Source organism: Mastomys coucha, unplaced genomic scaffold (assembly GCF_008632895.1).
Source record: "Mastomys coucha isolate ucsf_1 unplaced genomic scaffold, UCSF_Mcou_1 pScaffold6, whole genome shotgun sequence".
NCBI classification, from domain to species: domain Eukaryota; kingdom Metazoa; phylum Chordata; class Mammalia; order Rodentia; family Muridae; genus Mastomys; species Mastomys coucha.
Genome location: NW_022196912.1, coordinates 117,030,030 through 117,056,646, shown reverse-complemented (window position 1 = coordinate 117,056,646; position 26,617 = coordinate 117,030,030). Strand labels below are relative to the sequence as shown.

At 48.9% G+C, this 26,617-nt stretch overlaps 2 protein-coding genes and 1 long non-coding RNA gene across 14 annotated transcripts in view; 2 read left to right on the top strand and 1 right to left on the bottom strand.

Annotated features, from left to right (window-relative positions):
* Prima1 (proline rich membrane anchor 1) overlaps positions 1 to 9,029 on the top strand; it is a 49,950-nt gene extending 40,921 nt beyond the window's left edge. For 2 of the 4 annotated variants that reach the window (XM_031356851.1, XM_031356850.1), the window contains exons 4-5: positions 1,287 to 1,416; positions 6,196 to 9,029. In XM_031356851.1, the coding sequence (XP_031212711.1) occupies positions 1,287 to 1,416; positions 6,196 to 6,298 (233 nt within the window). In that variant the 3' untranslated portion in view covers positions 6,299 to 9,029. Of the gene's footprint in view, positions 1 to 1,286; positions 1,417 to 4,168; positions 4,366 to 6,195 lie in introns of those variants that run through there. The other 2 variants (XR_004114458.1, XM_031356853.1) reach the window with 2 other exon arrangements.
* A 4,784-nt stretch (positions 9,030 to 13,813) lies between these two features.
* LOC116080055 lies at positions 13,814 to 16,650 on the top strand. The gene is made up of 3 exons (XR_004114296.1): positions 13,814 to 13,870; positions 15,785 to 15,927; positions 16,493 to 16,650. It is a non-coding gene; the product is annotated as an uncharacterized LOC116080055 (long non-coding RNA).
* A 3,187-nt stretch (positions 16,651 to 19,837) lies between these two features.
* The window catches only part of Unc79 (unc-79 homolog, NALCN channel complex subunit), a 236,757-nt gene continuing 229,977 nt past the window's right edge, over positions 19,838 to 26,617 (bottom strand). For 6 of the 9 annotated variants that reach the window (XM_031357577.1, XM_031357580.1, XM_031357581.1 and 3 more), the window contains 2 exons: positions 21,713 to 21,754; positions 19,911 to 20,267 (listed from right to left, as the gene is read on the bottom strand). In XM_031357577.1, coding sequence (XP_031213437.1) covers positions 20,067 to 20,267; positions 21,713 to 21,754 — 243 coding nt within the window. In that variant the 3' untranslated portion in view covers positions 19,911 to 20,066. Of the gene's footprint in view, positions 20,268 to 21,712; positions 21,755 to 26,617 lie in introns of all 9 variants that reach the window. The other 3 variants (XM_031357583.1, XM_031357582.1, XM_031357579.1) reach the window with 2 other exon arrangements.

Here is a 26,617-nt window from a genome sequence, read left to right as displayed (position 1 = left end):
AACTACTGAACTACATAAGTACCTGGGTAAACCCAAACACCGCTAAATAAATAAAGCAGATGTAAAAACAAAAAAACAAAATAGAATGCCTTTCACATGATTTGATTTCCACGGACACCAGGAAGAACCCAATCTTCTCTATTATTTTAGCCATCACTAGGATGGCTGTCCCAGGTCAGGAATTGTTGAGGAACAAACTCAAGAACATTGTGAAAATCTTGAGACCCACATGTGTGGCTTCTGCTGATGTAGATGTGTCTGCTACAGCTGTCAGAAGATGTGTTGACAGGCAGGATTACCCCTGGACACATCCCTGGGTTCTTGAGCATCTTTCACTGGCTCCTGTACATGCTGTGGCCTCCTCCTTCAGGCTACCTGGTACAGAACTGGGGATACAGTTGTGATTCTCATGCAGATCTCCACGTATACTGATGACTTGTCTAGCACTGTTTGTCTGTGTGGTCTGCCCACTCCTCTCTTCCCTCACCTTCTCTCTGCTCCCCGCCCCCCACCCCGCAGTCCTTTTGTAATCCCCAGGCCTCTGGAATGGGGATGGGCTCTCTTTGCTTTATGGGGACATGGGGGGAGTAAGCTGTCTCTTGAGACTTGTTCTCCAGGTGAGCATCAATGCTACCCAAACCAACCAGGGAACAGGCTTACCCTAAGGAGGACTCCTCACGGGTAGGGGGGAGGGACGGCAGGAAGTCCTTGTGGAGTTAGATGTGACAAGCTGCCATGTTACATGGTGATGGTCATATTACGAGTTCTGGGCCCCTTCCATGCATACTGTGACAGTGGCATCACCTGGGCCAAATCCAGGCACGAAGAGTGAAAGAACCTCTCACAAGAAACTCAGTTCAGAAACACATGGAGGAGCCAGCCTCCCTCCTTTCTCTTCCTAAGTCCCCTGGGAGCCTGCCTCCCCACCCCCAACCACAGAGGCACCGGATTTAATGCCTTGGCCGAGAGAATGAGATGTTCTGTTATTTTTCATGGGAAATTAAGCCCGACCCTGCTGTCAGTTAGCTCATGCCTGGGAGGATGGAGGCCTGCTTAGCCAGCCGCTCAACCCCTGCTCGCTCACCAAGGCTGGGTGGAGGCACTGAGTGGAGGAGGGGCTGGCTGGGGGCCAAGCATGATGTCACCTGCTGAGGTGGGGGGTAGAGAAGGCAGGAAAGGTCAGAGGGCCTTCTTTGGGGTGATGGATAGCTGTGAGTGCTACTCCCTCACCGGTATCACAAGGTCCACCTCTCACTCAGAGACACTCAGACACTGGTCTCTTTCAGCTCCCAACTCTACCTCCTGCCCTGCAGAGGACAGCTGGTGGTCTGGTCTGGTGATCATCGTCGCTGTGGTCTGTGCCTCCCTGGTGTTTCTGACTGTCCTGGTCATCATTTGCTACAAAGCCATAAAGAGGTGAGTGTCCAGCCAAGGTGCCAGGATGAACCCCTCTGGAGTCCAGCGGGGCTGCGATGTCTTCAACTGCCCCGGCCACTTTTGTAAATGATAAAGATTGTCATCCACTTAAGGAGTGCAAAGGATGAGCAGGGGACATTCTCTGTCCCTAACTTGTTTAATGCTTGCCATGAATTTGAAGTAATGGCTACAGTAGTTTCTCTTTGTTCTTGTACCTTTAATATTTCAGAGTCGATCACAGACATACCAGTGTTAGGAGGTTTGATTCTGCAAGTTAAACATCTGCTTCAGCAAATGAGAACCATGCCAAAAAAAAAAAAAAAAAAAAAAAAAAAAAAAAAAAAAAAAAAAAAAACACCGCAAGCACCCAAGGGCAACAGTCATTAATAATATTTCTGAGAAATATGATTAGGGAACGTTTTCCTTCCCTAATCCCTGAGCTCCAAAAGTTACTTCTAATTATTATTAGAATAATTGCTAGCATCTCAGATATTTAATTTTCTCTCTGGAGTCTACTCACCTGTGTAATAATATCACTTTAACAATTCAAAACCAAATTAAAAAAAATGACAAAAGAAATCTCAGAATGAGGGTGTGGTCAGGCCTGCAGGCCTCAAGCTCTGCACCTAGGCAGGAGAGGGAAGAGGACGTGAGCCATGGCACAGGGGATGGGGGTTTTACTTCTAGACCTCAGAACACAGGATGACCTTCGAAAACAATATCAATACTGAATACTCAGGAACTGACTAGACCCCTGGAAATTTTAGGCTAGGCTGTGGGTTCATCTCTCTGTCCTGTGTCCTTGGTCTATCTCCCAACCTTTGCCCAATGGTGCTGTATTTTTCAGAATAGGAAACTCCTGAGTCTCCAAGGAGCTAGGAAGCTTCCATCCTATCAGAATTTGAGTCCAGAATTGTATGGTACCAAAGTCCATTTCTCACCATGTTGGGATGCTCAGCCAAAGTTGATGATGAGCCTCTGCCCTCTTGTCTGCCCTTCCTGGGGAGTGAAGAGATGGGAATGTGAGGATTTGATGTCTGTGTCCTGCCGAGGTCAGAAGATCAGTCAGACAGACAGGCTTGGAGGCTCTGAGACCCAACAACTCTGGGCACAGTCCTGGCTTTGGACAGCAAAGTGGATGGAGTCTTCCACTGCTAAAGTGTTTTGTGAATACTCACTACGTGCTGGCTCCATTAACAGAGGCATGGAGTGTTTGTAAATGATAAAGATTATTTAGCCATAAAAGCACTGGTGGTCCCTAGGCCCAGGGACAACTCTCTGCTGTGGGTAATCCGAGGGGTCCTGAGGAATCCCAATTCCAGTCGATAGTAGCTGAGCCTCTAGAACTTTCGGAATTGGAGCTTGGGCTATTCATTGTGTACCTTGGGGTGATAGTGCAGATGCCACCACTGACCGAGTCATGGAGGTGACTCTTCCTGGATCTATCAAGGCCACTGTTCAATGTGGTCAAGTTTGTCTTCTCCTTCTGTCCCGGCGGGCTGCAGGCTATCTAGTCTCACACAAAGCTTTTGGACTCAGACCTTGTCTTATTCAATGCTATCTTCCCCTATTTGCCATCTTGTCAGTCCAGTTCCTTCCCCAAACCCTAGGTTCAATAGATATGTTTGAGACAGGATCTTATGTTGTAGCCCAGGCTGGCCTCAAGTAACCCCTCAATTCTGCTGCCTCGGCCTCCAGTGGACACAGGCAGCCCAGGCTAAGAAGGACTTCTGGAAACCCAGGACAAGCCTTCCTGGGCTGCCAAGGTCACCTTGGGAACCAGTCCCCAGAGCAGAGGTCTGTGTGTGCCCATTACCAGAGTGAAATTGGTAGAGGCTCTTTCCAGGACACACGTTTTTGTTTCTTAGCTGTCTATTCTGCTGTCTGAAGCCTAAGAAAAGCAGATGCCCAGACCCTCAATGGGTCAGGTGCCAAGTGGGAAACCTCTGTCCACACCTCCTCCCACAAATGATATTCATCCCTCATGACCATGTGGCATCTCGGGGGCTTACAGATCACTCTGAGAGCCTGAGATATCCCACGGGTTCCCTGTCTAGAGCTCCATGTGTGGCCTGGCAGTACATTCTCCAGTGTCAGTCCCGGAAAGGGCTCTGTCTAGTACAGATCCATGACTGCAGAGCTCTGCAGAGAAGAGTCACAGCCTGGAAGGGGCCTCCCCCTGCCCGCCCCACCCTCTGCTGCTCCCAGAGCCAATCAGAGAGCTGAAGGATGGTGTGAGGATGCCCACAGCTCAAATCCATGGCTCACCTTCACCTGGGTGTGGAAAGGAGAGCTGCCCAGGTGCCATCTGCTTGTCCCAGTGACACCTTGGTGGCTGGGGAAAGCTTTTTTTCTGGCTTTGAACTCAAGATTGGGGAGGTCTGTACTCTATAGAGGAGGCTCCTGCTGGGTTTTTGTGGTGTGTTTGTGTGTGTGTGTGTGTGTGTTTGAGAGATGGATATGTCTTTTCTCCAATTGTGGTCTGCTCAGGGCTACACTGCCCCCTCCTCAGCAGAACAGCAGCTGGGGGTGCCAGCAGAACCCTAGAGCCCAGGTCCTATGGAGGCAGTTCTGGCAAAGGTCCTCTGGGGCTCTGTGGCTGGAGCCCTGGCATGGTGCTCCCAGTAGATATCAAGAGCACCTAGTGGGTCGGGACAGAAGGTCTCCAAACGGCAAGGCCACTGTCCCCCATCCCTCCTGCCAGAAGCCAGGACACATGGAGACACTCACTCCCCCTTTCTTTTGGTTTTAGGAACCAGGCCATTTAAAGGAACTCTCTGTGGCCTCTGCCTTGCTTGGTGGGACCAGCCCAGATTGGGCTACAGATTGGAGGATCAGAAGGAGTCCTAGCAATGTCTGCTAGGTCTTCCAGAGCCTCAGAAGGTGCATGCTAAGTAGGAAGTCCGGGCAGGCTGGAGGACGGTATGATGGCCGCTGCTGGCCAGTCAATCAGCTCCCATGATGCCTCTCTGACAGGAGTGCTGAGAGCTAACAGACACTTACAGAGCACTTACTTTGTGGTAGACACTTATCCATATGCTTGATGTGCACTAATGCATTTAATCCTTCCAACAAACTATGGAAGGGACACTGTTGTTACCCATTTTATAGAAGAGGAAACTGAGGCTCAGAGAAGTTGCATAGGTTGCCTGAGTTCACATAGGTAGAGAGTAGTGGAAAGCTGAGGTTCTAGAAGCTGTGGTCTCTACCCTTTAAAGTGGCTAGGATCACTCATGAGTGCTATGTTTGGTGAGAGAATGTTTAGTCACACAGAGCTATCTTCTGCTTTGGGGACAATTCAGCTTTCACTGGCACCAGTGAATCCCAGAAGACTTTGTGAACAGCTATGACCAAAGTATGGGGAACAGAACAGAGGAGGTCTTGGCACTGGGGCCAGGAGGCGAGCAGGCCAAATCTACGTTATCACAAGTCTTTTATGCCATCATTACCAGGAGCTAGCATTGGGGAGCTTCTGTGTCCTGTGATTGAAGCTAGGTGAGACAGACTTTTTGGAAGGTTCAATAAGACTTTGAGGAATCTATGAGAGATGCTGCTGGGAGGATTTCCTGAGGGGCCAGACAGAAGAGCCTTTTCTTAGGAGAAGGCCCCCTGGGGATGGTGACCTAAGGGGACAGGCAAGGATGATAGTCTGGGTCCCACTGCAATGCAGCTGGGGGCTCCTAAAAAGTCAAAGTTCTCCCTCAGCCTCAGTTTCCCTCATGAAATGACTCAATTCCAGCCTAGATTCTTTAGGGGGGGGTTCTGAAGAGGAACAAGGATCTCTACCCAAGAGGACTCTGTTGAAAGCATGACACACCAGGGGAGGACACGTGGATTAGATCTAGCTTTTTTAAAAGCCGCAGTGGCTAGGCTCAGCCAACTAGAACGATTTCTTCTGTGAAAAACTTCTGATACCAAAAAGAGGGGAACATGAATCAATGTGGCCTTCGCGTGTCATGTGAGGTGTCCTGATCTCTCCTGACCATCTCCCTGCCTCCCGGCTTTGCTGAGATTCTGCAAGCAGAGTCCACTCTAAGGATGCATGAGAAGGCAGAAGCAATTGATCCCTGAGTTTTTGAAGATGATTGTTAATGCCTAATTTAGATAATACCTAGCAAGAGCCACACCACTACACTGCTGCCTCTTAGGTGGAAATGACTCTAGTGAGCATAGCTCAGGCTCTTGCCATCACCACTGGCACCTACACCACCTCCCCTACCATCACCACCTTCTCCACGTTCTCACCACTACCATAACCTCCTTCACCATCCTTATCACACTAACTATCAGCATCATTCTATGTACCACCACCACCACCACTACCATCGCCTCCTCCACCATCACTGTCATGGGTACCATCACCGCCACGGCCAACCCAACCCGCGAGACTAACACCTCCATGGCCCTCGCCTCTCACTCACTACATGTACCATGACTTTGATTGCTCAGAGGCAAGGTACAAATTCCGATTACTAATGCTGCTCCTTGTGAGCCAACTGCTCCTAAAGGGATCAATCAGAGCTTGATTGTACTAAGGCTGACAGCACATTTTCGGTTATCCAGAACAGTTCCGATTCAAATTGTTGTCTCCTTCCCTTTCCCTTCTTAGTAGGACCTGGCTTGCATACTAAATGGTAGGGTCACCCTACCTAAGAGTCTTTGTAGCTTCTGATTGACCCCGCCGAAGTGCTAACCCAGACTCTGGCTCACAGGTTACACGGTCACAGTTGCTCGGAACTAACGATGTCCTTGTCCGTCCCCCGCCCCCATCCTTTCTAGGAAACCACTGAGAAAAGATGAAAATGGCACCAGTGTTGCCGAGTACCCCATGAGCTCCTCGCAGAGCAACAAAGGGGTGGATGTGAACACTGCGGTGGTGTGAACCTGCAGGCCCTGGGACCCACTGGCCAGAAGGGCACCGTGGTGACACTGGTGGACATGGATGACAGGTGGACATGAGCTGACCCTGGACCTGTCCAGGACTTCGTGCTTCGCGGGCCTCGAGCCTCCTGAAAGAGAAGGCATCCTCTTCCCAGGCTACCTCTGGTCACCCCAGGCTAGCCCTGGTCACCCCCGAGGGAGTGCAGCACCAACACCAGGCTTGAGCCAGGCTCCCCTGCATGTGGCCCTTGAGCAGCACCACCACCCAGGGATCTCCATACCCTCCTCCTTGTCTCCTGTTGGGCGCACCGACTGTCACCAGTTGCTACCGAAAGCATGTATTCCAATGAAAGCAGAGGGCCTGTCTGTCTGCCTGGGGCAGAGAGACATCCCACTTTAGCCAGAAGAAAGGTGATCCAGGGACTGCTCCCATTCTGGAAGTTTCCTCTCCTGTGGGAAACCAACCTGCTTCTCTGTGGACATTCTTACAAAAGCCATCACACAGCCATGAGACAAATGTCCCCTTCCAAAGGTGCTTCCCACACATCTGTCCATCGCTGTATCTGCCATGGTCTTCCGTCTCCAGGGCCCGTGTCACCCTCTTTTGCCCACCCACAGCCTAGCCTGTGACTCCTTACTGCATGCCTGCCTCGGGAAGCAGTGAGCTCAGCCTACATAGTCCCCAGGGAGTGAACTCAGTGTCTCCCAGATGCCCAGGCAGAGAGTGTCTCAAGAAAGTCAGAGGTCCCCTTTGCCCACTCTGACATTCCACCCCTGGCTCTTCAGGAAGTATCAGTGTGAGCCAGACCCTGCCTCACTGGACAGAGGTCACAAATTGTGCCAAACCTGTATGCCAGGCTGACGCCGGTCTAGTGCTCTGGGACCCACTTACCCCCAACGGTTCCCCTGAAGCCTAAATTTGGTACTCAGAAAGCTCCCAGTAGAAAGTGGTCTTCTGTGTGTCCCGGAAGTGGCTTTCTCTGTGGGCCAGAACTCTTAAGGCACCAGAGCCCCCTGAGTGTGGGCAGAAGAGAAAGTGGAGAAGAATCGTCTGGCCTTGATACCCCACCCACCCACAGGCTTATCTCCCTGGAGGCCACCCACACAGTGAGGCACATTCCTTGACCCTTGTGATTTTGTACCCCTTGCCCCCTCCCACTCCCCTCACCAGCCACATGTACTTGCCTAGAAGGAAGCAAGCCTACTAGAGAGTAACGCCCCCACAATATAGAGATTTAGCTGGTTACATTAGCCTCCTCCTCAGCCACCAGAGATCTCCGGTGGGTGTTTGTGCTACATGAGAATTTCAAAGCCAGGTAAAGCTGACAGGCACGAAAATCAGTCCTATGTGGCTGGGTGTCCTGAAGCTGCCATTGATCTGGTCCCGAGTCAATAGGTACAGGTTAAGGGGCTGTCCGGGGCATGGCACACCTCCTATAAGTGATGTTTGCGCTCCTTTGCTTGAAGACATGGCACAGGGTTGCCAAGATCCTTCTCTGGGGCTGCCCCCACCTCACCCAGGGGGACACAGGCCCTCCTCTTTGGCTGTGATTCCAAGTGACGAAGAAGCAGAGGAGGAAGATCAGGAACAGGCAAGACAAGGGTGAGAAGCCTGTCAGACTCTACCCTAGTGCCTTGTCTCTCATACCATCACCACCTTGATCTAAAGTGAGACAAGGGACAGTCTCCTGGTGTCTGATAGGAGGCCTGGCCCTAGTTGTAAACATACACACCTTGGAGCCTCACAGGAGAGAGTAAAACACTTTTCCACTCCCACCTCCAGTTATCAAGATGCAGAAGTGAGGAAGGAAGGGGCACCTCTAGCTGGATGGGGGGGGCGGTCCCTACTATGGGGCCTGAAGGCTGGGCAGAGCCTGAGATCTCCATGTACCTATGTCCAGACCTGGTTTAAACCTAGGAAGCACACAGTGTGTGTGCATGTGTGTGTGCTATTAGCCAGCAGGGACCACAGCTGAGACTGCACCATGCTTGGCTAGTGTACATGTAAATTCTCTTTAGTGGGCTTGCATTACCCCACCCCACAGTTAAGGGAAACCAAGGGAAGGGCCTAGATTTTAAAAGGGTTCCCCTGAGAACAGCTTCTCAAGCCCCGGACTGTCCACTTAGAGAGTACATCTCCCATCACAGTAGAAGGCACTAGTTTTTAAGCCCACATGGCTGTCACATACATAAAATCAATGGCAACCAAGAGCATGAACTTAGACCTTATTTCAAAGGGCCCTGCGTCAGCTCCACTAAGACCTGTTCTCAGTGTAGCCTGAATGCAGAGGTCAGAAGCGATGCCCATGTCCACGCGATTCCTCCGATGTTTCTCACTGTGGTTAAGTCGTGTCAGAACTCAGCCAGCATTGAGGGCCTCCCGGTTACCAGGTGTTTCTACAAGCCTTCTAGAGGACATTTTGGATGAAAGAACAGTAGATGTAAAAAAAAAAAAATAGGCATATTATATATAGTTATATATATTTAAAGAGATATCTATCTATACAAATATATATATATATATATATAAATACTGTACTCTCATCTGTACAAATATGACCTAAACAGTCCAGGCAGTGTGTGACCTGCAGTGCATGAATGTAAATACCATGAACTCTGCCTTCTTAGCAGTGCGTGTGTATGGGAGGCGACCGTGCCGCTGGCACTCTGGGCCTTGGTGGGCAGGTACACACGTCAAGACTCAGCAGCCCCTTCCTTACATGGAAGAAGGCATCGAGATTTTTTTTTTTACTGTCAATAAAAATATACTTATAAAGATGGCTGTCACTGTTGTCTATAGTGGGTGACTGATCCTGAACGTGGATGAGAAGGGGCAGACATGCTGCTGTGAACCCAGGGCGGGCTGAGCTCTTTGGAGGTGTTCTGCTTCTGTTGATTTATCCTAAAGTCACAGGGATATGTTTTCATTTGTATTGGGTTTTTTTTTTTAATATTTTTTTCATTTTTGTGTGTTTGAATGTTTTGTCTACATACACACACACACACACACACACACACACACACGCACACACACACGCACACACGCACACACCTCTCTAAGAGCAGCATGCTGTTCATGAAGCACTATCTCTCCAGCCCTCGGACTGGTATTTCTAAGCCCAGTCCTGTCCCTCATCCTCTTACCAACCACCTCTGAGTCTAAACTGAGGCTAGAGCCACAAGTTTTCCCATTTTGCCTGGGTGTAGTTCAGACCCAGGGCTCCCATGGCCCACACTAAGAAGGTTCCAGGAGAATGGTCTGGCCTTGCTGTGGATAGCCAGGCTTTGAGGATTTTCTGGTTATATTGGAGGAAGAGTGGGGTTGGGCCACTATCCTAGAACATCCATCCAGCCTGGACATCAACACTCATTTCCCTGGCCTGAAATGTGCTCCAATAGAGGGGCCTCAGGAAGAACATGTCCACTCCAGACTGCCCTGAGCCTGAAGGAACCAGGCAGGAGCCACTGGCACCTATGCAAAGATCCAGACCCCACCAGGAAAGCCTCACCAACTTCCGTCTTTCTGTGGGCCTGTGGGGTCCCTGCACTTGTGCTGGAAGGGAGCTTGGGAGAGACAGTGCCATCCTGATCTTTAGGGTACAAAGATGGATCAGGGGACGGACTCTGATGGCCAAGGTCTCACAGAGACCAGCCACCAAGGATGGAGCCGGAACCTAAACCTTCAGCACTGGCCTCTGCTAAGGACTAATATAGACTGTCTCCCCATAATTGAGGTACAACTGCTTTTCCCGATTTCCTTTAGGTCTCCAATCTCTCAGTGATGTCGGTGAGGGGGAGGGGCAAAAGAGCCCTCCATATCCTGAACTAGGGGTGGGTGTCTCCCAGCTAGCCCCAGGCGAGGTTGTCACCTCAAGGCAGGGACTTGGGCAAGAATCTGTATTCTAGGCTCTGGGGAAATGAGAGGAGTTGCGGAGATTCCTGCAGAGCTGGAAATGTTTTTCTCAAACCTTTTCCCAGTATTGATGGAGGAGCCTGATGAGCTGCCAGCTATGGGAATTCCCATTCGAGCAGGCATGGAGTGGAAGGACCATTATGATAGTCACTATCAATAGAGCTGTCAATCAAAGCGCCCATACTGCTCAGGATTTTGACCTTGATGCTCCAGAGCAAGGAAGAACTCAAGCCTCATTCATACACTCTTCTGTCCACCCCAGCCAGGGTTCCATAGCAGCAAGCCTGGGACCAGACAAGGACAAGGCAGAGAGCAGCCAGCCTGTGCATAAGGCTCTGTCCATCTGTGCCCCAAAACAGGGCTCTAAGGCCAGACGTGGCAAGTGAAGAGGGACCAGGCTATCAACACAGAGCAGTGGCACCAGATCCCCCACCAGCTCTCCTCGCTGAGGTCTCCGTTGCTAGTTTCAGCTCCAGTGACCAACACAACACACTGCTCTGACCAGTCTGATAGCAACATGTCCGCCACCAACAGACATGACACGCAGTGGCACCCTGCCACTGTGCTACCTGGCCAGGCAGCTGGAGAAGAGGCAGAAAACCATTCTTGGGCTCATGAGATTGGTGAAAACAGGCCACTCTTCCTCCATCCTTCCAAAAAGTGTGGCCCTCAAACATACCATGAGGTACCTGGAAGTCAGTCCCATATTGCAGCTGTTATGGCCTTGCTAAAGATCACCCACCCACCTAGTGCTCCGACACATGCCCCTCCGAATATCAGCTTGGAGGACATCTGACAATTCTGGGTCACCTGTAGTCCTGTGTTTATCCCATCACAGTCAGTTAGACCCCACCCCCCCTCTTCCATATTAGGGTGGGACACTGGCCAAGACCTATCCTCTGAACACTTCTGGGATCTCCTGAACATGTCATCCACTTCCTTCTTTCTTTATGACCCCTCAATCTCCCAAAAGGGACACTATTTCCCAAGAGCCATGCTGAACACGGGTCCAGCTCTCCCCACCTGAGGTTCCAGTTGGATATCTCAGAGGTCCTTGGCTACTGAAATGTGCCTCAGCTTTTCATGCTCTGCAAACCAACACCCACACTCCTGGCTCCTCCCTCCTAGCCACCCATTCCACTTCAGGTCCTCTCTCCATTTGACTGTAACTTTTCCTTGATCTACTGTCTGCCCACCTGCCTTTTGTCCAGTCCACCCATTGGCTGCTATGCCTCCTTCCCTGGCCTTGGTCTTCAGTCTTGCTGCCGTGGGCCCTGCTACCCCACCCCACCCCCACTCACTCCTCCCATAGCCGGATATCTGCATGTCTCTGATGCTCACCACCCTCACTCCTTGACCTGCCCTTGTCATCCTTGATTCTCATTTGGCTTGCCTCTCTCTGCCATCTAATCTGCTGTCCGAGTCCCGTGCAGAGATTGTCTCTGTGCCACAGAGCACCCATGCACCCTGCACAGGCCCCTTTAGTCCAGTGTCGCTCTTACTTTCTGTGCTCCCTTGTAGAAGTGACCTCTCCCATTATCCCTTGCCATGTGACCCTGCCTGTAAGCCCCTCGAGATTCTTGACCCCCTCCTGCAATACCCATGCTGTATCCTGGGGGGCCTCCTTACCCATGCTGTGCCCTGGGGGCCCCAATACCCATTCTGTGTCCTGGGGGGCCCCAATACCCATGCTGTGTCCTGGGGGGCCCCAATACCCATTCTGTGTCCTGGGGGCCCCTCCCCAATACCCATGCTGTGTCCTGGGGGGCCCCAATACCCATTCTGTGTCCTGGGGGCCCCTCCCCCATACCCATGCTGTGTCCTGGGGATAAACAGAAACCGGCAGGGCCCCATCCTTTAGGAGCAAGCTGGTTGTGGTAACAGTTCTTGCAATGTGCACATAGCAGGTGATGAGCGAGCATACAGAGGCAAGGGACACCCAGGGTCCTCTTTCCAGCACTTTTGTCCCTTGACTTGAACTCTCCCCTTAAGGCTAGGAGACACCCCCTCTTTTACAGGGGGCAAACTAAGTTTTGGAAATGTTAAGGGACTGTCAGGGCTCCAGGGAGCAGAGCTGCAGTCAAGATATGGTTCTGCATGGCCACAAGTTCCAATTCTTCCCACTCAGATGGGCTCACAGATTTCAAATGACCCATACCTCCCACCCTCCCCCACCACACGAAAACACTCAAGAGTTACTTCTCCAAAATTCAGCAAAGGGGCCAGGGTTTGTAGCCATCCCAGGCTCTAGAAGCTGGATCTAACAAAAGTTGCTAAGCAGGTGACCTCTGGCCAGGCTCTTTGGTCTCAGAGCCTCAGCTTTCTCTGTGTGGGGGAGAATAAGGCCTGGCAGGCTCTCCTTCTTGTCCTTCGAGACTACCTCTGAGTACTCCTAGTTTTTCTCTGATCTATCACCTTCATCTAGCTGCAATATAGCAATGCTGTCCAGTGAATAATTGCTGGTTCGTACACATGCTTCCTGCCCTACCCCTGTTAGAAGACAGGGTGTATGGATTCGGGTCTGACTCCTTACCAAATCTCCAGCCCTCCTAACACCCTAATGTGCCCGATGTTAGAAATGTTTGTTAAATTATCCAGTTCCCATTGGTTTACAAATTCAACACAGTATACAGAGGCATAAAGAAGAAAACATTTTATTTCCTATAAATGTCTTCAGCACACAATTGGGTGTTGTCAAACCTGAATTTACACACAGTGATTATTTTTTTTAACCCTCCTATTTCACTAGTGTCTTTCACTTATCTTCGTTTCCTGTGGCCAGACACACTTGTGACATCATTCCAAGGGCCACTCTCCTCCAGAAGGCACCAACCTGGGCCAGTGGACAGGCAACGGCAGTGCAGTCCCCGATACGTAGCAGCTGGCCTTAGGTCCGATGACTTTTCTCAGGGTTCTCCAGTCTCTGCTGTGGAAGGACTCCCTCGGCTGCTTCCTTGGGAGGACCAGGGTATGCCTCGCTCTTCTAGCTCCTGGAGCCACTAGCTGCCTGCCTAGTGCCTGTGCTAGAAATCTCCTCCTGATGCGTCTTATTTTCTTAGCCCCTGACCCTTGGGGATTCTGGCTTCTGACCAGGCACGTGGGCCAAAGAAGGGCTGTAAACACTTCCAGGACTTTTAGGACTCCCAGGCACCTGCCTAGTTCTGCAACTATGTAACTTCTTGAGGAAAGACAAAGATATTCTTGCTGGCCTCCCAACCCTCCCTACTTTCTTCTCTCCTTCCTTTGATGAGCATTCTACTAGGGTCCAGAAGAGGTGGGTACTGTTTTCTCATCCTGTCTGATTAGAACTTTCCTCACGTGCCGGCTGCCTCCTGCCCCCACCATCCACAGAATAGACTGAGGCGTGCTGTTTCCTGGAGAGGAGTAAAAAAAAAAACATATGCAGTTATTATTTTCAAAATATTATCCCCATTACAAACACAGTGCTATGCTCATTCCATGTGACTCCAAATGTAGGCAGAGCGTGCTGTGTGGAGGAGGATTTCCCCCGTTGCTCATTCAGACTTGGAAACGTGGGAGCCTTGAGTCAGCGCACAGAGCGAGGCAGCGTGGGAACGGCACACTGAAGAACTGGAGCCAGGCGGCCGTGGCAAGCTGTGATTTCTCTTCAGCAAAACACCAGCTGTCACCAGCGTTATGGTAAGTGGTAGCACGCAGACCCAGGATGGGGCAGGTCCCAGAAGAGCTCATCCCTGACTTACTTGAAATCTTTTTTGGTGCTGAGGACAGACAGTACCTCTTCTTGTACTCTTTATAGGGGTGGGGAACTGTCACCTCCATTTCGCCACTAAGGTAGTCGACCGATGCTTCAGCATCCCATGCATGGTCGGAGGGCAGGAGAATGTGCAGGTCCCAAACCAACCTCAGTCTGTAAAGCCCGTGTCTGCACCATCCCCTTTGGTCCCCAGTGGAGCCTGGCTTCTGCTCCACCGGCTGAAGATCTCCCATGCCCTGCTGTCTGCCCAGTGTCCCTATCCCATTGGTCTCTAGCTCTGCAGTTTCCCCCTCCTCTAGGCAGTGTGACTGTCCTCACCTGGAAAGTGCCACGATCCTTCAGCTTGATTATCCATTGATTCCTGTCTTTGCTAAGTGGCCACTTGAAGAAGTAGAAATGAAGGTGTCAGCCAGGCAGCCCCAGGAGGCACCCTTTTCCACTGGCCTGCAAGGACCTGTCTGGGCAATGTAATTAAAAACACTGCTTTGTTCCTGAAACCACCAACGTCTCAAACTCCTGTGAGCCTCGTAGAGTGTAGCTTGTGCCAGGGGCTCACCTCGGCATACCGACCTGTCCTCAGTTTCTCTTTGGAAGAATTCAGCATGGTGCTGGGCTGCTGTTGTTTGTCACATTGAGAGGCAGGATCCTTGGTAGCCCAGAACATGTATCAAAGAAGTGATGTCAACCAGGAACGTGAGGCGTAAAGAGCGTGGCCTCAAGCCCTGCTTTGCCCTTTGTCCCCTGTTGGCCGAGGGACTCTTTAGTACCTGTAAGCTAGGACTCAGTCTAATCCCAGATTAGCAAGACCAGAGCCTTCGGAGCAAAGAGGAAAAGGAGGGGAGACTGCAGAGCCAGGGACCAACTCAGAGACTATAGGATTTCTGTTCAGAGGCTATGGTGTTGGTTTTTCCTGGTTGGGAGGCCAGATCAGTGGTGAGAGCTAACCCATGTGAGGCCAGATTGGTGGTGGGAGATAGCCCATGCTAGAAACAACATGGCTTTCAACCATAGATATTCCAATCAAAAGAAGAAATAAAATTGAAAGCTCATTACACAAAGGCACTCTGGGAGTCATCAACCCGTAGGCTCCCTACTGATGCCTTCGGGTCTAAACAGTTCTTGCGGGTCAGACAAACAACTAAGTGTCTAGTTACTGGTTTCTGTAATGTACAAACTGAGGCCGCTGGAGGCAGATACATGCTGAAGGGCTCTTGCTAAGAGCCTCCTTTTCCTCCTCTCTCCTATGAGGCTCATAATTAAGGGATTAGGGGTGCCTACCTCACATCATTGTAAAGGCTAAATGATATCACATCAAAAGCTTGTGACATGTAGTAAGCCCTTGACAGTGCTGTCTGAGGCTATAATTAGTTAGGGGCAGGTCTTTTCAGAACTGACCGAATCCCACCCAGCATCTTCCCAAACTGAAGAGCTAGCTCATCACCACAAGCTTCAGTTCACCCAAGTTTATTCTGTTTCCTATTGTCATTAGTATTAATTCTGTGATGTTAATGATTGAACTCAGGACTCTGCATAGACTAGGCAGGCATTTGATCCTTCTACCTACACCTCACATCTTTTTTAAATGTTTATTTAGAGTCAAGGTCCAAGAGCCTAGGCTGGCCTTGAACTTGTGAGTCTCCTGCCTCAATATCTCCTGTAGAATGTATGTGTGTGTCTGTGTGTGTGTGTATGTGTGTGTGTGTGTGTTATAGGTGAGGGAGAGAACGGAGGAGAACCTGTGGTTGGAATGTAATATATGAGAGAAAAATTTTACAAAGGTATTATAGTAATTATGAAACTAAGTGAGATTCAAGTTATGATCTATAATTTTTCCACAGAAATTAATTCCCAAGATAGAGGGAAAATGACTTTGTCAGACAAGGCAACTCTTTTGTGAGGACAACCAATAAGCAGAAACGCATCCAGAAAGCCCCCAGACTTCTCCAGTCCATGCTTCTGACGCAGCTCAGCCAAGACAAAAGTAAGCAATTTCCAGGGAAGCTCTGACATGGGACTTACAGCCCTAAGTGTAAGCTGCTGCCAGCTGCACAGGCCAAATGGGCGCTTAGCTCGGGGGCTTCCGGTGTCCTGCCAGCACAAACAGGAGGAGGCTCTACCCATGCCTCAATACAGCAAGGGCAATGTCTAGAAGCCACTTGGGGTCATGGAGGCACTCAATACACAGTGGCTGCCTTGGGTGCCCTTGAAGGTCCCTCCTACTGTCTCACTGCTTGCTTCTTCACTGAGGTTGGAGCTGGCCAGCCCCTCTGACACCTCGGCCATCATGAGTCATGGGTCACCCTTCATAACGCCATGGTTTTATACTGTGCAATAAGTTCCACCCATTCCATCCTGCACAAGAACCATTATTATCAGAACAAGTCATTTACCCAGTCTACACATTTGCAAAGGTATAGTACAGTGAACGTTCGCACTGCCCAGTGGATGCCGAGGTCCCCCAGTCACATCTCAGCAGTCCTGGGGGACATGCACCCCATCTTCTCTGACCTGATCCGGTCTTCTCCTGTCCTGTTGTCACTTGACAGTGGAGATGGAGCAGTTGTACCACTTGGCCTTAAAAGAGACTCAGGGAAGAGATTGCTGGAAACATTTCAGTGTGTGGCAGAATGACACGCTCACAAGTGGACTCTGGGAACTGTTGGCCAACGAGTACCTTTTGGCCCGTTGTCTTGCAGATCTTGATTCAGATGTGCTGGCTCAAGGGAAAACCAAGTAAGTGGGCGGCTATGAGCTATCCTCTTCCATGTCTTTGCCAGGTAGCAGCAGTCCTCCGGAGGGCTGTGGATCCCTGTAGTCTCCCAGCAGCATCATAGTCCTCTGCCCGTTGGCACTTTCTATTACCCCAGGATTGGTGGAAAGACCCATTGTACAGAAAGGGAAAACAGAGGTCCAGGCACAATAATCTGTCCAAAGTCAACCAACTAGTAAGAGGCATATGTGCCAGGCAAATCATTGAGAACAGAATCTTTGTACTTAAAGAGTTGGGCTCATGACACCCTTGGGAGTCTCAGAGTCATCTGATGACATTGAATCCAATAGAAATCCCCGGGGGAAGGAAAACTGGGTGACTCCTTAACCCTTCTCCAGGCTGCTCGTGCTTGCCACCCCTGGACCAGGTGGCATTTTGCTGAGCTCTCTCCACCTCTGCCCTTGCCTTCACAGCTTCCCTTTGGCACTGATGTGGGATACATGTAGCTGAAGCTAACGTAGGATATGTTCCGGAACACAGTCCTTGGGCTGGATAGCCTGGGGACCAAGCTCTGCTCTGCTCCTTACAAGCAATGTGACCTTGGATGAGTATCTTTACCTCTCTAGGCTTTAGAAATAATAATAATAATAATAATAATAATAATAATAATAATAATAATTTCCTAACTGTTTACCATGTGCCAACTATTGCCCTAAGTTTCATTAAAATTTGTACCTTTTTTTTTTTTGCATTAAGAACCCTATGAGGTAGAATGGGTCTTTGTCCCCCATTTAAAAAATGAATAAATACTAATAAAGAAATTCCAAGCATCCTGAGGTAGCAGGGTTCCAGCTCAGTGGTCCTTCGTGGCCTTTGCCAGGGACAGGGGTTAGCATATGCTTTGAAGGGCCAGGTGGTGGCTGCCTTAAAAGCCTTTTGGGATATAGTATCTGTTTCAACTCAGCTCTGCTGCTGCAGCCCAAGAGCAGCCACAGTCTACATGTGAGTGGCAGCTATGGTCTGTCCAATCGCACTTGAACAGTCTACCGATGGATTCTGGCCTGTGGACAGTCTCTGGCCTATGAATGGCATCTGGTCTGTGGGCTGCCTCTGGCCTGTGGACAGCATCTATCCTGGAGATGGTATCTGGACTGTGACTTTAGTTTATTAATCCTTGACCTACATGATCAGCTTTTCCTCCATGGGCAATCCTGTTAAAATGCCCTCTCTCTTCCTGTCTCCTAATACCTGAGCTCTTGCTCAGCGAGGGCTGACATAGGCAACTAGGGATGATCCTGGCATCTGTGGATGCAGTGCAGGCTGGGTAATTCATGGATTTCTAGTAACCAATATACTGACCACAGGGACAGAGTTTGTGCCAAACCGGCAATAAAAGGATCACGGTTCTCAAGGGCAGGGAGAAAGGTATGTCTGGGAGGGAGCACATAGTAGGTGAGAGCACACAGTAGGTGATAACCGGGATTAAGACCACAGAGTCCAGACACTGGGTTAAAGGCTCAACTCCAGCCCTCACTGAGAATACAAACACAAAGGCAAGTGGAGGCAGGAGCTTGCTCAAGGAACTGGGCAAAGACAAGTTGGAGAAGCAGCTGACTAAGGTTGGGATGTGGCCACTAGGATTTAGGTCACCTGGGGCCTACAGTTGAGTCTGGATGGGGTAGTCAACAAAGCCACTCCCCAGGAGGCTGGTTAGAATTCCTCCTCTGGTGGGTAAACCCTTCTAGGAATCCTTGAACCAGAGCGGAACGTGACAATTCAGCCCTAGCTGAGCCCACTGGCTAACACCACAAAGAATTAAATACATCCGATTCAGCAAGTATTATCAAACACGTACTATGTGCCACATTCTGGGGAATGGGATGGTACACGCCCTCAAAGCTGTCACCATTTGCAAGCTCAGGTGAAATTAATATGTGTACAACTTACTGGAACACAGAACATACACAGAAACACAGCCAAGCATGGCTGGAGGACAGAGGAGAGTCCTGACTATGCGAGAAGGCCTTTCCAAAGACCATGTCAGGAAGATACAAACAGCATCACTTTGGTGCCCTTAGGACAGGCCCAGTAGGTTCCCTGCAGGTTCTCAGAAGCACCGAGCTCTGTGATCCTCCCTGGAGCACTCACACAGCCTAGGACTCTGAGAAGCACACCAGGCGTCCTAGAACAGAGGAGGAGGCTCTTGCTAACCAACTTGATTTTAAAAAGGGAATTATCTTGTGCTTTCAGAGTCCTTGAAAGAGAGTGGACTACATAAGAAGAGAAGCCCTTGTCTCTGAATGATTTCGCTCTTAGAGGAATGAGGACCCATAAAAGTCCTGAGGAGATGGCTGTCAGGAAGTAAATGCTAGCTCTAGAAACTGACTTCTAAAAACCCCAGGCTCACAAAGATAGCAAAAATGCATTTAATAGTATGTCAGCATTCAGATCAAATGTATACTCTGTCTTCTCTGGTCAGCGCATTACAGCGGAGGGTCAGAGCTTGGCGGGGGGAAAAGGTTGCTTTGGGAATGTTAAGGTGTAAGTATACATAGACCTCTTACATGGTTAAAATTGCGTCTTATGAAATGTAACTCCAGGGGCGGCGCTCAGAACCTGTATAGGGCCTCTTCTGGTCTACTGTGCAAGATACAGTTTTAAATGGAGTCCTAGACAAGTGTTAACAAAAGAATAAAATCATGACTCACAAAACTAAAAAGATGACCGTAAAACTTGTAAGAAAGCCCAGCCCAGACCTCCTGAGTTGAAAAGCTAGGTTTAAAAATAACACGACTTAACAGACAGTGTAGGGAAAGTATATTAAAAACAAAACAACAATTTGCACAGTTTAGCCACCTAATTTCTAAGTGCACTTTGTAATGTTCCTTGCAAGCTGCCTCTTTTTCTAGGGATGATGACAACAAGCTTCGGTCCAGTGTCACTGGATTCTGGTGACTTCAGTTTGTTCTTGTTTTTGTTTTATTGCATTTCCAAGAGTGGATTTTTAAGAAAAAACACTACAAAGGTTTCAAAAACCCTATTTATTCTCTATCATCAAAAATAGCAACAGGGGGACTTTATACAACTTTTCTGTGAGTACCCACCAGTCTATTTTTTTTTTCTTAAAAAAAATAGAAGTTAGATAAAGAAAAATGATTTTGGTTTTGTTTTTTTTTTTTTCTTAAAAAATAATGTAAGGAAACACTTAATCAGATAGCCCAAGGAGTCATCAGAAATATGTGTAGCAAGAAAGCTTCGTTTGTGGCCCTCTCCGGCCTTTGCATGTCTTTATACTAAACTAGAAAGAGAGTACAGTACCAAGGTTCCCCAACTTGCTTGGATCAAATTGTTTGTTTTTTATACCCATTATTGCTAAGCCAGCGTGTTGACACTGGAGCCGAGGAGTCCACTCATAGAGGATAAAATTGAGAAGCTGCTTCCGAGGACTGGATCTCCACCTGGGCCATTTTGAACTGGGTGCACTGCAGCCATTTCCGGAGGGCTGCTAGACCAGCACTGCTCTGGCCCGAGCCGGGCAGCGTCCTTAGGCTGTGGTGGTTCACGTTGTTCTGAATGGCCTGGAGACGAAGCTGGAGGCCGGCGGATAAGTGCTGTTAAGAAAGGGGTAGACAGGTCAGTTCTTTCTGCTAAGTGCACACTGGTCAGGTGAGGATGGGCATGGCAGTCTGCAAGTAGCGATCGGACCTGGCTTGAGAAGAGCCTGCCTTCAAATTTGGCTGTGCTGAGGGTGGGGGTGGGGGTGGGGATGAGCCTGCTCTACACCATCCATTCTGATGAGCTCATGTTGATTCACTGCAATGGGAACATGGAGCTAATGCCCAGCACCTGGACTATTGCACCGAGCCTGAGCAAGTGCTCACATTCAGCACAGGGGCCTGTGCGGATACAGTGGTTAGGAGCTTGGCTCTGTAGTGAGTGTGGATACAGTGGTTAGGAGCTCAGCTCTGTAGTGGGGAAGCTGTAGGATACAGTGGTTAGGAGCTCAACTCTGTAGTGGGGAAGCTGTAGGATAGATACAGTGGTTAGGTGCTCAGCTCTGTAGTGGGGAAGCTATGGGAACAAGTCTGTATTACGGTTTTGTCCATGGAAGACTGGGGATATAGCACTTATTTCAGGGGCTTCAGAGGACAAGTGAGTTGACAGACTTTCTAGACAGGACCCTGGCTCATGGCAGGTGGTCAGTACATTTTAATATTATAATGGTCTCTCTATCTCCATGACACTTGACAAGGAGCAGCCATGTCAAAGTTTATCCTTCTCCCAGCTCCCCACCAAGCCCTCCTGCCCACGCTGTTGACAGTTGCCCTGCTGGCTTTTAGCATCCGTGGTGTCTAGAGTCTACACACCTCTCCTTCCACTAGTATGGCTGCCTAACCTAGGGAGGGAAATCCAGCAAGAGTGTTCTGCCCTGTTCCTCTCCCCAACGTTCCAGATGCCACAGACAGGCACCAGGTGTGGAGGGAGCAGTGTTTGGCTCTGCCATTTATTGCCAAACCCCACTATATTTGTCACTAAGAGATATGTGCCAAAATGTTACCACCAGTGAGCCCCAGGATTGAGAAATGCATTCACTCAGGGGGGCTCCCTTCCAGGATCTGGGACCCTATCCAAGTCACTGTTCTTTATGGTCCCAACTTTCCTCATACATAGAATGAAGGGATTCAGGTCTTTTCAGCTCAGTTCTGTCATTTATTTGGTGTTATCCTTTCTTCCTGGAATTCCTTCCATCCCAAATTGTCATATGATATCACTGGGTTGGCCTGGGCTAGATTCTATGGGTTGTTTCCTTCAATAGGGTTTGTCCTCTAATTAGGGGACAGTGTTTCTTCCTTCATCCGCAGTGAGCAGGACCAGGGCCCCTGCTGACACCCTCTGTAAGCCCCTTATCTGCCAAGAGTCTCCTTCTTGCATTATCAGCCCTAGAGACCAGGGGTAGGTCAAAATGGTTCCTTCTTTGTAGTCAGAGGAACAGTAATGTTCCCTTATGGATGCTCTGAGGTTCTCTAGAGGGAAGACAGCCCAGGGGATGACTTACCTTGGTATTTGACTGAATCATTGGTAACCACATAGGGATCAGCTGTATGGAGAGAGACAGAAGGCTAGTTACTGGTGTCTTCCATCTCCCACATAAGCTTCCATTACTGCAAGGGAACACAGGCTGCACTGAATGTGCTCTGCACCACGAGAGTCTGGCCTACCACAGAGCCACTGTTAGCAGTGGTGAGATGTGGGCCTGCCACAGAGCCACTGTTAGCAGCGGTGAGATGTGGGCCTGCCACAGAGCCACTGTTAGCAGCGGTGAGATGTGGGCCTGCCACAGAGCCACTGTTAGTAGTGGTGAGATGTGGGCCTGCCACAGAGCTACTTACTGTTAGTAGCAGTGCCTTTCCCAGGCTAAACCCCACCCAAATGATGGCATTTGGAGGTTAATAAGCAAGCACCCCATGGCTGCTTAAAACATAGACTTTAGAGTAGGTAACTATGGTCTCTTGAATTTACCAAGCATGGGAAATTAAATGTGTATGTGTTTAATTAAATCCCTACTTTCTTGAAATGGGATTGCCTCCTCAGGATCTTTACTGCAAGGCTCTGAGAGGAGAGGCAACTGGATTTGCCTGTAGTTGGTAAGAGCACACTGCTGGGATACAATGTATCCTTGACAGAAGAACGAGAGCCCTGGAGGAGCCTGACTAGGGAGAGAAGCAAAGGCAAGACACACACACGGCTCCACGGGAGTATGTGGAGGGGGGAGGGCAGGAGGGGTCCAGGATGGGAGGCCAGATTTTTAGGAAATCTATGGAGAGAATTAAGAAGGCAAGACAAAGCTGGGAATTTTTAAAAGGTGGGTACCCACGAGATGGGGTTTGTCTCTGCTTTGCCTCTGAAGCACTCCTTCCTTGGGGTCACATGACAACCATCTCCAGCAGCACTCTCTGCTCTCTGCTTTGACCTCTTGCTTACACTTCTAAATCCATTAAAATGTTCATAAATGTTCAGCACTTTGTATATACAGAAGGAAGTTAGGGATGTGCCCCGAAAACTCATTGGTGACTTGTAAAAGGGACAAGAGATGCCAATCCAGTAAGTTTGGTAACGTTGGTTTATTCTGGCACTTCTCAACACCTTCTTAAATGAATAGGCATTGTGACACTTCACTCTGTGTTTCTCTTAAGCATCGCTCCAACACAACAGTAGGGCTCTTGTGGATTAAATTGAACTTCCAAAAATTCTGTATTGTAGTCCCAGCCTGCAGTGCTCAGAATGGGGCCTTATTTGGAAACAGGGCTGTTGGAAGATGTAGTCAGTGAAGATGGGGTCATCCTGGAACAGCAGGGCCTCAATCCAGTACAGCTGGCATTCTCATGAAAAGGGGAGTCTGGACACAGACACACATGGGGAGAACGCTGAGAAGAGATGGGAGCCAAGAGATGCCAAAGATCTGCCGGCCAAAGGCTAGGAGAGAGGCAGGGAGATGCCCTCTCACTGTCTGCACAGGGAGCCAGCCCTGCTGGTACCCTGCTCCCAGCCCTCTAGCCCTGCAGACTGTGAAAGCATACGTTTCTGATATTTAAGCCACCCAGCCTGAGGTCCTCACCATGGCGACCCCAGGGAAAGAATACAAGGTACTTGGGGAAGCGACAAAGCCTGGACAGAGCTGTGGGAGTGTGCAGAGCCGTGAGGGATGGGAGGGACTCCTGCATGCCGAGAAGAAAGAGTCTTAGAGGGTCATGGGAAGGAGCCTTAGAAAACAAAGGCCAAGCCACCCGCCATGAGCCACGGGTGACCTGGGGGGGGTTTAGGGGGGTCTGGGCTTAATTCCAAATTCACGATGCCTCCCAAAGACGAGCAGAACCCTTTCACCACAGAGGCATGATGGAGACAGTTGAGAAAGATGAAGAAAGACATGGACATTGGAGTCAGCATCTAGAGTGGAGGCTGTTTGTTCGGTGGTCCAGGAAAAGCAGGAATAGTTGTTTCTGGGCATGGAGAGAGAGAGAGAGAGAGAGAGAGAGAGAGAGAGAGAGAGAGAGAGAGAGAGAGAGAGAGAGAGAGAGAGAGAGAGAGAGACAGAGAGACAGAGAGACAGAGAGACAGAGAGAGACAGAGACAGAGAGACAGAGACAGAGAGACAGAGAGAGACAGAGAGACAGAGAGAGACAGAGAGAGACAGAGAGAGACTCTGACTTCCTGTAGAGATAGCCTGCAGTGGTCTGCAGAGACATTCTGCATGCACAGGCAATCTGCCATAGTCTGAAGATGAATTTGCTAGTCCACATGGCTGGAGTCTGCAGGGCAAACAGGAGTGAGGAGAGCCGTGTGAAGAAAAGTGGGGGAAAGGATACACATGGAGACAGAGGGTAACGAAGACAGTGCCACAGGTCTTCTAGGGGTCGCCCTGTACTTCAACTGAATACCGACCAGTGCGCATCAGCAGAAAAAGCACTCACCACTGAAGAAAGATGATGTAAGTGACTGGAGGGAAGCATCCATGCTAGTGACACAGGGTGAGACGAGTCTGTGCTCACTGGATGGGTGAGGGGGGGACTGAACAAGTCCGTCAGGAAGGGGCTCCATCACAGAGGTCACAGGGGCACATACAGAAGCGGCATGAGCGTGGAAGTTCTGCTTCTACTCAACTGACAAGGCTGAAGAGCCAGCCCGGGAAAGGTGCAAAGGTTTGTGAGTAATTTAATTATCTCATTAAATGAGATCAAGAATGTTCAAATGAATATAAAAACAGATAACAGATCCACAATGTCAAGAATCAATAAACAAACAAACAAACAAACAAACATAAAAATCCAACAAGGTGGGCGAAAAAGGAAAAAAAAATGACCCACAAATAAGAAGAAAAGCCGGCTACACAATCAAAAGGACACAGACAATAGAGTTAAAAGAATTGTTACACTTATTTTTAATTAAAAAGTTGTTCATTGATGGATAGTGTGTGTGTGAGAGAGAGGTGGGGAGGAGAATGGATGTGGACATCAGAGAACAGTTTGCAGGAATCTGTTTTCCCCTCTGCCATATGGGGCTCAGACATCAAGCCCAGGCCATCAGGCTGGGCTACGAGGCCCACTATACCCATTTCCAGGAAGACCAAGAGAAAGGGAGGGTGAGACAGTCAGATGGAGGAGCTGAAGATAAACAGTTAAAGAAATGGTGGTGATGCCTCCCCAACCCCCAAACAAACAACCTATAAACCCCAACTCTCAGCAAGACTCTGAAGGGAACTTCCACGATCCACCATCTTCCAAACACTTTACAACAGAGGAAAAGGTAAACGCCTTCAAAGGGGAGGGTGTACCATAACCAATGAGAAAAGGTAAGAAGCACCCAGACTCCTATTGGGAATAATGGAAGCAGGCAGACAGTGGGTCGCAACACCTCTCAGACACTGGGAGACACCGTGTATCCAGAGCCTGGTACCCAGCCTGTTGGATTGTTAAAACACTGCAAGCCAGGCGTAGTGAATAAACCTGCAATCCCAGGAACAGAGGCAGGAGGATCAATAAAATCCCAAGCCAGCCAGGTCTACATAGTGACACCTTGACTTATTTAAATAGAAAAGATAAATAAACAAATGTAAATTGTGAAATTTTTTTGGGACATTAAAGCAAAGCATTACCAGCAGGCTGGCATAAGAAATGTTTCTTAAAAGTAAAGAAGGAATGAGAACAGAAGGTATAAGCATGAAGAAATAGAAAATGGCCAGCACGGGCGCTGGAGAGATAATGACACAGGGCTGGAGATGGCTCAGTGGTTAGAGCAAGTCTACTATTATAAAAGACCCAGGTTTGGTTCCCAGCACCCATGTCTGGTTCCAGCTCCAGGGGACTCACACCCTGTTCTGGTTTCAGCAAGTTCATACATGTGGCTTGCTCCACAATAACACATCCCTACACATAAATAAAAACCAAAGCAGACCTTAAAAACGAAAGTGGCAAATGAAAACAATAGAAAGGATAATAAATTCAATGCCTATTTCAAATCCCTTTAAGTGATTGTTAATTATTTAAGAGCAGAGCATCAAGCTAGTGCCTGGACATGGTGGCGTAGGCCTATAATCTCAGCTATCTGGGGGGTGCTGGGGCAGGAAGATTTTAAGTTCAAGGCTCACCTGGGCAACTAAGACACTATATCAAAAGGTAAAAAAATAAAAAGATATGAGGGTGATTTCATGGTAGAACACTTCCTAGCATGCTCATAGTCCTAGGCTCAAACTCTAGTACATCAAATCACCATCATCATCATCATCCTTCTAATGTGTGGTTTGGTTTATAACACGTATAGAGATAGGAAGTAAGGGTAGATACAGTATTACTTGAAGATTGTGATATGTTAAAAAATATATACACTATAAACTCAAAATCAACCACTAAAAATAATAAATGGAATACTGTTAAGAAGATAATTTAAAATACTTCTTAAAAAATCTACAGATCAAAAAAGAAGCTAAGACAGGAATTAGGAAGTGTTTTTAACTCACTAGAAGTGAAGATTTACCATGCAACAGAGAGGAAGTACTTCAAGCAGCACCCAGAAAGAAACTACGTCTACACACTGGGACTTGAAAAGAACATCCCAAATTTTAATGAGCCGAGTTCCCATCTTAAGAAATGAAACAAAGAGAAGCATAATCAGAATAGAATCAAAAAATTGTCAATTAATCCAAAGGGGTAAAACAGAATAAAGGGCAAAGAACAGGTGAGAAATATAGAACCCAAGTGAAAAGCTGACTGATTTAAACCCACAATGTGATAAAATACACTAAATGAAAATGGCCTAAAGACCTGAACCAAAGGAAGGGGCTGCCACTGGATGCTTTTAAAAAAACAATTGACTACACACCGTCTGTAAGAAATACACTTTAGGCCGGGCGGTGGTGGCGCACGCCTTTAATCCCAGCACTTGGGAGGCAGAGACAGGCGGATTTCTG